Source organism: Pezoporus flaviventris, unplaced genomic scaffold (assembly GCF_033815535.1).
Source record: "Pezoporus flaviventris isolate CSIRO_AGI_PZ_B2104156 unplaced genomic scaffold, CSIRO_AGI_Pfla_v1 ptg000013l, whole genome shotgun sequence".
Classification (NCBI taxonomy): domain Eukaryota; kingdom Metazoa; phylum Chordata; class Aves; order Psittaciformes; family Psittacidae; genus Pezoporus; species Pezoporus flaviventris.
Window position 1 is genome coordinate 28,330,674 of NW_026892561.1, and position 16,466 is coordinate 28,347,139.

The following is a 16,466-nucleotide window of genomic DNA, read 5'->3' on the forward strand; positions in this document are numbered from 1 at the left end:
ACTAGAAACAAAGGAAAACAGGCTAGGACACTGTGGTGATTTTACTATAATTCTATAACCAGCGTTTTGGAGCCCTCAAAAGAAGTCCACTCAAAAGGTTACCACACCTATTGTTCTAAGCCCTTTCTGGACCCCCAAACACCAGCAATACCACTGTTGCTTGCCTGACATGGGGAGGTATCATCACTGATTTGACATCGGTCTAAAGCAAGTGTTTCAACTGCAGTGAACAAAGAAATGTGCTTATAGGCTGCAATCAGCAGAAACCTGAAAGTGATTGTGTTGGCTTGTTATTTCTATGCACTTTTTTGCTATAAACTCAGACTTCATGTAAAAATACTGCTGAACTTTCCTGCCTACCTGCTAGACACTGCTGTACGAAAAAATCTCAAGTAACATCAGTGTAATTGGGTTCTGAAAGAAAACAACACAATGAAGCCACTGGAAAAGGCTATGAAAGATACAGGATTAGAAGAAACTACAGCAATGTGCATTAGGTAGCAAATGACTGGCAACAGAGTAAGTGGCCCATAAAACTGGTCTCTAGCTAACAGCTCAGAGCTTAGCTGGCTCCTAAAATGGATCATTATATATTGCTATGTGAGCAAATACACAACTATTCACCTCTCTACCTTGCAAACAAAAGCAATCCCTCCCTCAACTATTCACATAAATCTAGTGAAATATTTCCTTGATATCCTGTCTTGGGTCTCTCCTGCTTCTTAATATCATTCCCATATACAACCAGGAGTTGCGTAAGGGAGTTCTCATAACACTTCCTCATGTCACAAAAGCAGCACCTGTCCTGGATTCTCAGCCCACGCAAAGACAACTGATTTCAGCTAGATTCTGCAGGCACCCATGCTTTTGCAGTAGCAGATACCAATATACCAGCTAGCCTTACTGCCAAACAGTGATATTTGCTCTTATGTTAGCACATAATAAATTAGTTAATTCGCACAAATACATTGATCTGAAGTATCATGTCAGTAAAGCTAGAGCAGGATTATTTTCACTCATGACTGCACAAAAGATTTACATATGCTAAACTCACTTGCAAGTTGAGTAGCTTTAAAAATTTAATCTAGACACCATTTAAAATGCTATTTTTGCTGGATGAGGGACAAAGTGGCTTCACTGGGAAATGCTCTGTAGGGAGACAAGGCTATTTAGTTTGAAACTGAAACGTCAAAAATACTGAGAAGACCTCTCCAACTTCTAAAGTGTCAGGAAGTAATTAGGCAGTATGCTTTCCAAGGAGCTGATTCTGCAGCATAGAAAGTGTTTGTTTGTTGTTTTTCAAATAATTTACCACGTGTATGTTCTACTACTCTTTAAATTCACTTTTTATTATTTTCTTTCTGAAACTGAGAAAAGTTTTGACCATACGGTTCAGTATGCCATTTGCAAGAGGCAAATGATACAAACATTGCTAGCAAGCTATTACAGTACCATTCGCAGTAACTTCTACGCTCCTCTTTTAATACTGAAATTGATAAAATCACTGCATTTTCAATGAAAATTTGTTGTATGTGTCCCCAGCATCCTGAGGTCCCTACACTCAAACCTGTGAGCCCAAAATACCTTGGAAATACAACTTCTTGTTTTTAAATACAGTTAAAGCATGCAATTTGGTACTTCAATATAAATTTAGTTGATTTATGGTATCCTGTGAAATCTGAAGAGGCAGATCATGGATTCAGATACCTTTTGAACCCTCAGTGCTAGAGGTATTATTGAAAATCTCTTAAGTTATTGCATACTGTGCTCACTATTTAAAAGCCAGTATTTTCCAAAGGTTTACATCTCTATTGCATTAGCACAGTTTTTTGTTTGTTTTTTTTTTCATACAGCAAATAACACAGGAAGTCGGAGCAGTGTAGTTGGCAATTGATGATAAAGCATGGGGCTTTCTTACAGCAACCACTAAAATAATTTTTTTTTCATTATGACATAATCAAGAATACATGTAAAACATATATGAACATTTAAAACACACCTCTAAATTAAACTATGGCACTGTAAGCTTTTCTTTGTCCCCAGCTTCCATCTGCTCTTTAGGTAAATAAACCAAAACAAAATAACCCACCCAGAAGCCTGAATATAGACAGTTATTTTACACCAAGTTACCTACATATTTCATTTATGTTATTAGAAGAAGGTAAACACAAATTATTTTTTTGGAAAAAAGGAAAAAATCCCAGGATCACTTCCACAGCTGCAAAGGCAAGCATAGAAAAAACATCTTTGTAACTGTGCTTTGTTCTTTAAAAGAACAGACAAACCAGGGCTGAGGACATCTTGTAAAAGGTCATGATGATTTATAACAAAACATTTTGGAACATGTTGCATATGCATGGTTAAAACTTGCTAGACAACATTTTTGCTCAGCCAGTTGTTTCAGAGGAGTATAGGGCAGTAAGGAGAAACTCAGATACAAGGCAGGAAGCACAGAACATACAGAATCACAGGAGTGGCTAAAACTAAAGTAGGCTTACATTTCAATTACGGCATGTACTCACCCATATTCCAAGTGCTAGCAGTAGTTCCCTGTGTTCACTACAGAAGAAACGGCTAAGCTCAATTAAAGAATGACAGATGACTAAAGAGATAAATGCCATGGGCTTTTTATGATGCATATTTGGTGTTCTTAAACTTTTGCTATAATTTTGTTTTTAAGTATGGAGTATGCAGTGTGGTGGGTTAACCTTGGTCAGCTTCCAGACACCTACCCAGCAGCATTCTCACTCCTACTCAACAGGACAAGGGGTGGAAATAATATGGAAAAGCTTACTGGTCAAGATAAAGACAGGGAGATCACTTACCAGTTGCCATCATGGGGAAAACACTGTCAGCTATTGCCAATTAAAGCTGATTTGGATAGTGAAAAACGATCTCCAAAAGATTAAAACAGCACCTTCATGCTGCCTTTTTTGCAGCCTCAGTTTCACTCCCCTGCCTGCACAGAATTCTTGTCCTTTCTTCAATATGTTTTCACAGAGACACCACCAACTTCACTGATGGGCTCAGCTGTGGTCTGCAGTGGCTCAACACTCATCTTCCTTGTCCCTTCCTCTGAAATCAACTACTATTATCAGTGTTTGATGAATGCTCACATCAATTGCTCTGCCTGAATGGCATTCACTATTGATAATTCTAGGGACACTGTGCATTTCCCCTGTGCTAATGATTTTTCCCCCAAATCCCTGGACTATAGCTCATATGACTAGCTGTTAACAATGACCTGAATATGGACTACTTCCAAATATATTGCTTTGCCTTGCTGTTATAATCTCTGTGTAACAATTCTCTAAAACAACATTACATTTGAAGTTCCAGCTGATAGCATAAGGTTGTATTTTACAGATGTCGTATTTTGGCATTTTTAAGCTCACAGTATTTTCTACAGTGCTGCCTGAATTCTTCATGAAAAAAATTCTATTCTACCACTGCACAGATAGGGATTCTTATGATGTGCCTTATCCCAGGGGCAGGGTTCTTAATGCTTATCACAATGCCACTATCTTATTTACATACTAGGATCAACAAATAACTTGTACCCATATTTTTGTTTACTGAGACATAGTATGCCACTATCCTATTTACATACTAGGATCAACAAACAAGTTGTATCCATATTTGTGTTTACTGAGCCATTTCCTGTGGGGAAACAAATTTGATTTAAATTGGTTCTGAAGCCTAGCAATACAGCAGTCTGTGTTTGCCATACAATGGTAGTGCAGCATTAAAAAATGGGAGGGGAAAAAACGAAAAAGTACAGAGGGGAGTTATTCATATTTTATGCTATTCCTCTAAACTTTTCTTTTTCCCTTTTTTAAACAGAGATGAAAAATATAAAAATCATTCCACTCATAGGTAGTAGGCAACTCAGGCCAATCTCCTCAAGCTATTTCCTTACATTATAAAATAATTAGGTTGCAAAAGCACATCATTTAACCTTCATAAAACGGAAAATCTGAGTTAAAACCTCATGAGAACTCTAAAGTTCTCTCTAAACTATTACATAAACCCCAACTGAAAATGTTCTCAACTTTGAGGAGAGATCTGTAAATGGTATTTCCTGAAGATTTTTTTTTTTTTTTCCCCTGGGAAAAAACCTGAAGCAGGACAATATTCTGACATTACAGATAATTTTTTTTCCTGTAAGAAACAGGCAGCAGTGTGAAAACACAAGTTTCCTACCTCTTATACACCTAGCACAAGACTAACCGTGGATCATGCATCTTACTAGGGATTTTGTAGTAAAAGGGAGAATGGTAGTTGGAGCAGTCACTGAGACTGTAGTTGTAACACTTCTTCTGGCAACACGTGATGTGCAGATGGTATCAAAGATACGCCAATAACTTAAGTAAGAGCCTCCAATAAAATCCTTTGTAGTGCATGCGATACTTTATGAATCAAAGTGACACAGGCTACCCTACTTATCTGGCACTTTTGTTGTACATGTAGTGAGTTTAACTACCTTATATGCAAGTGCATTTCTCAGGCAAAAGTCTGCGCTCCAGACATATTTATATTTGTGCCAGGTATCAGCTACCTCTAACCAAACTGATTCATAGTATCCAGAAAAGAAAACCATCATCGGAAACACAGATATTACTTCCATCTGATCTATTTGCCAGTGACAGAATCATAAAAAAAAACTAAAAAAAAAAATTCTTCAAGCATTCCTTTGGCTCTTTCCGGGTCATTATTGCAGTCTATGATCAAAACAAACTATTTTAGAAACAAGATAGCCTTTTCCTGTTTATGAATGGTCAGAGATTTAAAGCCACAAAAAAGTCACACTAACGGTTCTAGCAGAAACCACCAATGTACTTAGATCACCACTATCTCAGACTGGAAATTAGAATGCACATTGCCGATTAGATCATTTAGTGACAAAAAACCAATGCATGAGGTTTAGACATTGAAGTCGCATCTTCATGTTGGTGCATCTGCTTTAATTAGCTTAACTTTTCATGTAGGGTAAATAAAACATTAAGGAGTCAGCCAGACAGATAAGCGGCAAACTGTTTTTCAAACAGCTCCATGAAATGAGCAAGAATAAAGCTTCAAGAGTGTTATATTTACCTCTGTAGCTCTCAGGGCACTTTTAAGAACACTGGGTCAGGTACACTGAGACACTGAGAAAATGTGCAATTTCTTTCCCACTGTGCTGTCAAGGCATTCATGCTGTGAATAGCTAACACCCTTCTTTGGCAACCAGGCAAATATTTCTACTTTCTGTCATTCTAGTCATGAAGTATATATCAGCACTGCCTCAGCTGATTTAGTGCCAATTCAAGTCAGACTTTAGATACATGAGCTAGTAACTGGACAAAATATTCTTGATGAAGCCTTGTCACAAACTCAGACTGCTGCTTAATACATTTCAAAATGGTTAGATAGTAAAAAAGGCTGTAAAGCTGAAAAGGCAGCAAAGAAGAACACACATTCAGTGAACTGCCAGAATGTGGATTTAAAAAGTGCATACAAGTCAAATACGCTGCTGCTTCTATTTACTGATAACATTGTATAAAAAAAAAAACCCACCATCAACACCCCGCACCCAAAAAAAAACCAACAACCCCAACAACAAAAAAAAACAAACAAGCAAGCACAAGATTATAAAGGATTAGGTAAGTTCTTAAAAACCATTCTTATTTCCCATACTTCAAAAATACATGTATTTAGAGAAGCATAAGTGATAAGCAAGTCTACCGAGGCAGAACTGAGACAAGGCTAAATGAACATATCCTATTAAAGTGCTTACTGCACACAGATACAATAAACATTACTTTTTTCTTAAATCCTTTCAAATATAAATGTCTGACTACATTGTACTTGCAACTATTGACCAGAAGTTTCTATTGCCTATACCATGAAAGTGGAAGACAGAATGAAAAGTGCTTATTTCAGGGGGACATATCCCCTGGAATCTGCTCAGAAACCGTTTTTTTTTTTTTTTTCCAATGGGGTAATAATAAGCAGGCAGGAATAATGGTTCAGTGTGTGAATACAAAAAGCAACAAAATAGATTATTTAGAGTGCAAACTTTGTGCTAAGAATTTAGAGCAAAATGACCTTTGAGACCAGATTCCAAACTTTGAGCCACACTGCATTAAATGGTGTTCCCTTACCCAGAGTTTCTATTTCAGACAGGATGTGGTTTAGTGTTTTATCTCCCATACTTACAATCTACATAGAATTAAAATATGCATTAACTGAATATGCCCTGAACAGTACTTACCAATACTGGCATAACCAGGTGTTGATGGATCTCCTCCACCATTCAAGGAAACCATAAATGCTTTATCCGTAAGATCTGTAGTCTTTGGTAAGTCACAAGGATCAACATAAAGGAGAACACCACCAAACCCTGCATCTTCTAACAGAGAAAGCTGAGGAAAAAAAACAACATAGGTGTCTATTAACAAAAACAATGTTAGAACACACTATTTAATTACTGTTGAGACAGAGACTTTATTATAACTCAGGCTCTTGCCATGCCATGTTCTGTACAAACTGAATAGACAGGCACAGCTCCAAACTGCTTATAATATGAAACCAGCAGCTATTCTCGAAAAGACAAAATCAAACCACCAAAAAACTATTTCAAAGTCATGATTCCCAATTCATGTCAAAAGGTACTTTCAAGCCTAATGACAGAAAGAACTCTTACTTACTTAACATATCACTTACACTACATCTATGCTATACAGTGTTAATGCTGCACCTGCATTTCAGATTTGCAACTGTTCCATCTTCACTTCTTTTAATAGTCAGATGAGGCTAGTGTGTTGGGAATTATATTCAGATGAGGTACTGACATGATTCCGCAGCGTACACAAACAGGTATGAAGGGAGTCACCCTTCTTCCTACTCATTAGACACTTGCTAGAAACACAACCCTAACATATTTTTGTGTGATTTAAATAGTAACTTGAAAATGTTTTACTTTTGAATCTAATCTCACTACAACATCCTAAGCAGATCTTCCATATTTCCCATATTATTAGCAGTATGGCATTTCTGCATATTTTACCTCTTCAAGGACATCGCTAAGGGTGTATAGCACATACTAGATATTTGCACACAGTGGTCTCAGCCCAGGACAGGATTTCTGGCACACCCACTCTTCAGTTAACAGAGAAAACAAAAGGAATTTACAGATTTAACCCCCCAAAAACAAGACAAAGAAAAAAATAAAAAAAAAAAAAAACAGAAAACAACAAACTACCCCCCAGAAAACCTCCCCACCCAAACACGAAACAAACAAACAAAAATCCACAAAGAAACAAACAAAACAATCAGCAGCCCAGCTTATCCAGCCCTGGCGTCTGCTTCCTGTCAGACAGACAGCTTTTTTTCTGTCTCATCAGAACATCACAGCTTGAGTTCGTAATGGCAGTTAGCCTTTCAAAAAGTCTATAGATCTGGGGTGCAAATCAGGGAAATGTCCCTCAAGTCAAGGGCAAAAATATCCAAGCACCCTGACTTGCAGCAGCCTACAGATCAGTTTTGTTTGGAAAGCCTCAGGTTTTCCCTTTCATAGAGAACTGAAAAGTAAGGCAATTTTATGCCAAATCAGAAGAAATCAAATTGTAATGTGGCAAATACTCCTGTGAAATGAGAAGACCTTTCTATATATTGCTCTGCATACTTGGAATAGACTGAAGACAACAACTATGACAGAAAACTAGATTAATTTTCAGACAGAAGTAATTCTGGTATTTTAGGATTATCTTACTATTTACTATACTCTATTTACGACTTTCGAAATGTCTCCAAATGGTCTGAGGAATGATTACAAGTATATGATGTTTCTGAAAGACACAACTCTGATTCTGTACGAACCCAAGAAGTTGTTACTATACCCCCGGTATCCACTTCAGTTGTCCTTTTCCTTCTGTCTTTTAGACCCTTCATTTTTTTCTGTGTGTATATATATATATATTCAATTTATCTCTTAGCTGTTGAGTTTAAGGAATGTTTATGCATAGTTCTTCCTGGCTTTACAAGCATGTAAATTACAGGAATATACATATCTAATACAGTGATTTGCCAAGAGTTTGACACCAGTCTGAATTCAGATAAACAGATACAAGTGAACCTGTGAATCACTTGTGTAATCTTACATATTCAAACAAGTAATTCCTAGATGAAAAGGGACAGTCCCTTTGAAAGAACTCTATTCAGATAAATATGTGTGCAGACTGAGAACATGATTAGCACGGACATTTAAAAATGGAAAAGGTTAACAATGTATTACATATCTTAAATGTAATGCAGGAATAACAATTTTATAATGGTAGGTTTGCTTAATATTGTTTGGTTCTGTTTCCAATTCATGTTCATATTCAGCTATGCACAATAAAAGGGATGGGGATGCTATAGGATCCTAGGTAAATGATACAAGTCAGGATTTAAAGTAACAATTGTATTTCTTTTTCTGCATCCATATTCGGTATCTTTTGATACATCTCTAGTCTTATTTAATAGCATAGAAAAGAAACACAGATGCGGTCTTCTTTTGTGAAGAGAGTTTTAAAAACTTTGTAAACATGGTAGCACTGGGTGCTGCACTTTGTGAGTAACAAGAGTGTACTTACCCTTCTTTCAGAGAAATAGAGGAATTCAATAGTGGTTTTTGCTAAGTACAATCTTTAGTAAGAAGTTGTGTTGTGCATGTAAAATTATAAACCTGCTTTCTGATTTCAGCTATAATTACTGCTTTTTAACTTTCCAACAGTGACACCACAACTATGCCAATAAATGAGCATTGTTGAGTCCATTTTCATCTTAAGTCGACACAACAGCCATAAAGTGCCCTAGCACAAAGAATCTTAGCAATATATATAATAAAATACATATAATTAATATATAACCTATATATATATAAAATAAAAAGCATAATAAAAAACATGGTTTAAGATTCTAGATTAAGTCCTTCAGGTAAACTGGTACACATCTATTAAAATCAATGGATTACTTTAGACTGTAAAACCAACCAAAAGCGGGATCTGCTCCTTCTGCTTTTGGGTGTATGCCTCCTCCCTCTCCCAAAGACAAACATCTCAGACTAAAATGGAAATACCAGAACCCTTGACAAGAAAACTGATGCTGGTGCTCATTTTTAACTCTTACATTGTTTATGGCTGCTTAAACCCTCAAGTTTTAGAGTCACTTAAAAACCAGCAACACTTTCAATTCAGTATATTAAATCATCCCATAAAACATTCTGGATGTTTAATCTAAGACACTTGCTCCTTTACCAATGGCTCTGTCATGTAACCAGGGCCAATTAGCCTTTTAAATTCTACACACCTTATGGCACAACTAAATTGCCTTTTAAATATGATGTGTCTGAAACAGTGAAAACCCACACCTTTATTTTAAGGAGTGACTAATAATTTTGGAAGCCTCTATTTTACTTGGGGAAGTTTCTATATAATAAGGTATTACTTGAATGTAAATGGCAATAACTATGACATCAATAGCTTCAGATACATTAAAACTCTAATAACACATTCAAGCTTCTGGACAAAGATAACTGATCTGAAAGAGAAAACAAAATCAGCTCTGCATACAGGCATATTGCAGTAGACTGAAGAACCTGCTTTTGTTCTAACAGGAAAACTCAAAGCTACTTCTCTATTTTAACTGCGCCATCTCTGAATATGGCAAAGGAAATGTGTTATCTTTTGAACCAGCACACAGCTAACAGAGACCAGGTCTGTATTCCACATTTGAGCCAAGTTCACTGTTGGGCTTTGGCCACAGACCTGTTGGCCTACAGGTATTAGATCCAAAAAACAGAAGTTGAGCATGACTCTACTGGGAAAAAGGATCAACAAGAAGCAGGGGCCGCTATTTCTCACCGCTGACTTAATGTGTTTTGTGTCATCTGAGGCTAGTGTGCACCTGAATGACTGTTTCATCAGAAGGAATACATTAGTGATCAGAACGCAGGAACAAACCTACCAAAGTGACTACAGTCCCTCTGTATGAAACTCCAGCTTAATGTGTAAGACCTGTCCTTAAATGACTGGCTATAACCAGAGAAGCAATGTAGCAAATACTGGACTTAAGCTCTACTTGTTATCTTTCAGCTTAAAGCAAAGTCTACCTTGATGAAGATCTTTTCCCTGGTCTCTTTTGCTCAGCTAAGAGTATCTTTGCACTTCTGGTAAATCAAAAAGCAAGAGAACAATCAGGTAATCAGGCTTCATTCTTATCCAGAGAGTACATGGGATTGGTTACCTGCTAACCACGGAGCCTCAGAAGTATTGAGAACATGCACACTGAAGCATGTAGCTGTTTAAGAAGTACTCTCACTTTCCAGCTGAAAATAAAACCTGACTGCCAGCACTACTCTGATGTTCTGCTCCTGGGATCCACATCTGGGTTTTAGTTTCAGCTGTCACTGCCTGTGCAGAGATCAGAAAATCACCTCACACTTTGGTCTCATCTGGATTACAGCATGTAAGAATGCAAAAATAGCTAAGAAAGGGCTACTAAACTACTCTCTCAATGTAACACCTGATCTTCTCTGATCCAGCAAGACCCTATTGGCTTAAAGACAACTAAATGAGCATGACATCTTTTCTCTTCCTTTAGTTGATTCGCAGTAATAGTCCTGTTCACAAATTTTTTATCAAGTAGCAATGTGTGATCAACTAATGTGGTGCCCCACAACACAGTATATTCCTAAAAGTGATGGTTAGCAATGATTATGAATACATCAGAAAAAAAACAAAACCATGATGCAGGTAACTGGATTATATCAACATACTAGTTACATATTACAATAGTTTCTCATTATTACCAATTCTTCCCACTATATTTGCAAGTGGTCCCAAAAATATGGCCAAACCTTTTGAGAACCTTGTTGTTCCAGTCTAGGAAGTTGTCCATCTTTCTGAAACCTCTCTGCAATCAGTCTTGGTGTTACATGTGCAGAGAACTCCAGTATCAGCATCACTGTATGCCTTCCTCTCTCTCTTCTGCTGAAGGCCATTTCTTCTTCCTGCTCTCTGTCACTCCCCTAAAGTTGTAATGGCTATGTAATGGTTGTAATACCAGCCCCATTACTGATAAATATTGCCTTTGTCAGACTTCGTCAATCTTCTTTCTATGATCGTCCATTTATGTGTCTTGATCCACAGTAATGACTGAACCATTGATTAGTCGGCACAGAAGACTTATTTCACAGGAGGATATATCTCAGTGTATTCAAGTTTAATGAAAATGGGATATTAAGTAGACACAGGCAGATCCGGTAACACCACACTGAGAAGGCATTAATAAAATCTGGAGAGCTTACCCCTTAATGCAAGGGGGAAAAAAAACCATGTAAGAAATTGTGATAGAAGAGACAGATGGAAAATAATACAGAACCTTAGACTAGAAATTATACACCACAAAATCCCACCTCAAGAACCAAAGCTGTGAAAAATCTGCTTTTAACCTATGAAACCATTACTTTATCAAACAATACATTATGTAAGATAACACAGGTCAGGACAGGACACACTAGCTTACAATTCTATCCAATAAGTGACTTTGTCATAATGGAAGGTTCAAAGCGAGTAGCACTTACACTGTTTTTAGAAAAGTTAATTTCCATATGCACTTCATAATTTGCATATACATCAACAAGAGTTTTTCAATACGTGAAAAATCAAACTCTAGTGTTGGAGAAAAAAAAAAGTAATTAAAAAAATAACCAGATCTCTTCACTTTACTATAGGTTCCCTTCATGTTATATTTTATTTCTCAATATCAGGTTCAATTCAAATCAATTCAGCGACATTTTCTAATCAGATCTAATTCTGTTTTCAACTATACTATATAAACCTTCAGACTTTTAATTATTAGATAATGGTCAAAATGTATCAATAAATATAATATAAACTACCTGCACAACGCTATTTAAGATTTCTCTTTTACCTCATTATAACGTATTTCAGTACTATGCTACTGTAATTTAAGTCTACATTGCAAAAAACCCTGTAGAACACCATTCTCTCTTAAGCCAAAAGTGCCTCAAAATGTGGTTTTCACTTTCAGAAGACATTCATATGCATGTATCTCACGCTACTGAAAGCGTGTTATCTGGGCTGCATCCTCATTCCTGTACACAGGATCTGACATGAATAGATACTATGAGGCTGTTCACTGAAACTACTCACAAGTCTTTGAAGGCCTTTCTACTGTGCCACCACAACATAGCAGAAGGCGCTCTTGTGTAAATCAGAATCAAAGCAATTATGCCATACACTAGGAGCTTCTGACTGATGTCACCATCATGAAGATGATATACCCAACCTCTGTGAATTTATTTATACAGAAACCTGAAAATTTCAGTCACAACTGAATGTCACAATGACAGAAAAGGAATTTAGATGCTCTTGAGAGGGGTGCCTTTGGTATACCAAGGCACCAAAGTGGTAAATTAAGTATGCATTTATCTTCTACTATCACCAATTCTGTAAGAAAAAGAATGTGTCTGCAGTGAAAAAGTGTGTAACAGAACCATAAACACATTAAACATGCTTTTGCTACAGACAGAAAAATGCTTAAGCATGGAATTTTTTTTAAGCTTAATAGGGTTGTGTGCACTCCTTAAATTCCATTAAATCTAAAAAAAAAAAAAAAAAGGCAAAACAAAAAAAAAAGCAATTTTACACAATGTCTGTGTTAGGGTAAATGACATCACAGTTCATTAGATGAAGGCTTTTAAGTGTCAGCTACTCTCAGTACAGCAAAATTCATACTGGGTTGTGTTATTCTAGCATATGACCTCTTCCATATTTGCAAGTGGTCCCAAAATATGGCCAACAGTCTTCCCCTTCTCCTAAACGCAGATTCACAGCTGCACTGTTTATTACAAGTTCAGTCAGGTGCTAACACAGTAAAACCGGGATGTAATGTATTCATAAAGTAAAAACTTAATTGATATTCCCACTTATATGTTGACTGCCTATATATCATTATCATCCCCTTTTCTCTGTCCCTTCCACCCAAAAATGCATGCAGAATTTTATATTCAAAGTCATAATACATAGGGGGCATTGAGACAAAACAAACAAAACTAAAGAATTAAAAATAATTAGTAGAACAAACAATGCAATATACACAGCAGTATTTCAGAGAAAGAAAGAAAATATATCAAGGATATACGAAAAAATACATGCATCTACCTATTCTAATATTACTGTTTAAAATCAAACATATTAATAAAAATATAGAAGTTGTAACTTCTACTGTCATTACACTTCAGTGCAATGATCAACATGAATTAGACAAACAACAGTAACCAGCTTTTAGCAACTGCGTTTTTCAATTCATAGTGCAAAACGCAAAAGATAGTTTATTAATCTGAGACACATCTTTACGAGCTGGATAGGTTACAAGTTAATTATTACTCTTTTCTACTGAAGTTCCAATTAAAATCATGATGCTCTGAAAGGATCTGCCATCACATTTTACTAATTGGTAGTATGCAAAAGTAAGGGAAAAGTGCCATTGAAACAGTTGGAAGACCTCACTGACATAACATCTTTTTACTTCTGAAACTGTTTGCTTGAGTAGAAAAGTAAGACTTTGCATACTGCAGATTTTATCTGATGCCACTGCCCTTTCAATTACTTACTGTAATAGAGAGTACTTGGAAGATGCAGTGATAACACAAACAAGACTCAAGACAGAAAAAAAAACACCTAGATTTTTACCACTCTGCCAAGTTGAATATTTTTAACGAGTAAGATGGCAGAGGTCTCCTTTGGCTCCAGCTTAATTTTTTAATACCGCACTTAATGTTTAATCATGCTTCTATATCTGGGGACAGTGTTCAAAAGAATTCTGTGGCAAAACTGTATCTGAAGAGGCTTTGGCTTTTGCTGATCAATCCTCAAGGTACTGCATTAAGACAGTCAAAGAGATGGAGGACACAGGCAGTTTAATCGCTCACTGCATGGGGATGATGAAAAGAAATCATCTTTCCTATTCAGCTCTAACACTCACCTTGTCTAGGGAATGACACTATTGCTATATTGAACAAACAGAACTGGGAAAAGGTTTAAGCTGCATAAAGCTTCAAAAAGCTTGAAATGCAGACAACGGTGATCTCATAAATGACAGGCTATTCCTATAAAGGTCTTAGAAGTTGGAAAACATACTGCACTGGAATTAAATAAATTATTCCTGACACACAGTGCCACATATATATACTTGCTCTGCATCATGCCCAGACCTTAAAACTTTGATGTACTTATTATCAGAGAAATGATAATATGAAGTGCATCTATTTGTGGAAGGAGTTTGACATGCATACCTAAGGTTTTTCAAGACATTTTTATTAATCACATTCTGAATTGAAACTGTCATTCACAATTTTAAATTTTCAGGATTTTTTTTTTCCTTTACTTATCTAAAAGTGATTTACAAGTAGAGATTTCTCTCTTTTATTTCTTGGATGTCCTACAGAATGTAGGAGGAAAAGCAGGAGGGAAGGATAAGAAACCTTAGAATGTTAATCATAAAAATCTGCATATGAGTTATGGGGCTGTATGGTAGTAAGAGCTGTAAGAGCTACTTTGTACATAAATTTACCATCAGCTGTATTTTTACCTACATTCTTCTGTCAGATAAGAACTATTCAAGGGCAGCAGCCTTTTAAATTAGCACTAACCACAAGAAAACTGATTTGTGAAGGGTCATGAATATTTGATTTTAGAAGTAAAAGAATAAGGTAACTTGTTTTTCTTTAGTGTGACTATCTCAAAAAGAAACTACTAGAGGGAAGTAAGATAGGCTTCAGTGTTCCTAGTCCAACAACTTGAAGCAATATGACATCTCCATACTAGTTCAATCCCTTTACAGGCTAGATGTGGCCACAAGGAATCCTTGGAACCCTTCAGCCACCCCCTCCAACCCTCCCACCCTCTGGAAGTGCTCTTGCAGTAGGAAGAGGAGCAACTAAGATGTCATGCAATGAGATATACATACTCAGCCTTCCCACGGACATGGAATCAGAATCATAGAATAGCAAGGGCTGGAAAGGACCTTAGGATCAAGTTCCAACCCCCCTGCCATGGGCAGGGACACCTCCCACTAAACCATGTCACTCAAGGCTCTGTCAAACCTGGCCTTGAACACTGCCAGGGATGGCACGCTCACAGCTTCCCTGGGCAACCCATTCCAGTGCCTCACCACCCTTACAGTAAAGAACTTCTTCCTTGTATCCAATCTAAACTTCCCCTGTCTCTCATATATACCAGTTATCCATTACCACATGTAGAGCTGAAACACTTCATTCTCTGAGCAAACCAACAATCAAAATCCCCCAACACAACAACACAGAATCATGGTATAGTTAGGACCTTATGATCATCTAGTTCCAACCCCCCTGCCATGTGCAGGGACTCCTCACACTAAACCATGTTGCCCAAGACCTGTTCTTGAACAGGGATGGAGCATTTACCACTTCTTTGAACAACCTGTTCCAGTGCCTCACCGCCCTCACAGTAAAGAATATGTTCTAACATGTCCCACATGATCTCATGCTCTTGTGATGTTGGCCGGAATTGCTGCCGGAAATTATTTCCCATAGCACAGGATGATGTAACAGAGCCACATTTAAATTTCCTGTGACCAATGATACATTCAAAAGCCACAGTCTTTTGTCTAGCAATGATGTCTGAACATGGATAAGACAGTACATAACCACAAACAAAAAGGAAAGCCAAAAAAAAATGCAAGACAGGCAATCAGCACTGGGAATCACATCACACTTGCGAAGAGTAGCAGCTTCTATGCTGCAAATCTGAGAGAAACTCACACCAACTAAAGAAATAAAGCGCTCAATAAATTAGAGCTACCACAAATTGGCAAAACTGAACCTGGATTGAGAGTTTCCAAGTATTCATGTATAATGCTGAATCACAATTCAGCTTGTCTGCTAGTTTGTCTAGAAATCTAGGCACTAGCCTCTGGACAGCCATAGCAGTTGAGTTAAAAACTTGAGACTTCCCCTTCCCCCATCTCTAAACCAAAAAGCAGTGTGGTTTAATCCGGTAATCCTTGAACAGCAAAATTTTCAACTTCATGGTCCTGAATGTGGTATTAAGTTTACAAAGATCTGAATGGTTTTGTTCCATACTTTTCCCTGTTTGCTGTCTGCTCATCTTTTATCCAGTTTTATCAAAGAAAAGTAATTTGTTACACACCAGCAGTTTTTAAAAATGGAACTTTTCACAAAAGGGTACTTGGACAATTAAACATAAGCCAGATATATTGCCAGTTCCCTGCCACTAGATTTTAGGTACTTTTAATAAAAATTGTGTGCACGTTTTACTGCCAGATCTTGCTTACCACTGCTAAGAAATTCACAACCTTCAATCTAATTAAAAATGAAATTGAATTACAATTCCCTAGAAACAAGGGCTGATTGGACTCTG

The 16,466-nt window shown here is 36.9% G+C and overlaps 1 protein-coding gene across 14 annotated transcripts in view; it reads right to left on the reverse strand.

Annotated features, from left to right (window-relative positions):
• Positions 1–16,466, reverse strand: part of NAALADL2 (N-acetylated alpha-linked acidic dipeptidase like 2) — a 494,729-nt gene that overhangs the window by 152,643 nt on the left and 325,620 nt on the right. For all 14 annotated transcript variants that reach the window (XM_061452509.1, XM_061452508.1, XM_061452511.1 and 11 more), the window contains one exon: positions 6,254–6,404. In XM_061452509.1, the coding sequence (XP_061308493.1) occupies positions 6,254–6,404 (151 nt within the window). The remainder of the gene's footprint in view (positions 1–6,253; positions 6,405–16,466) is intronic.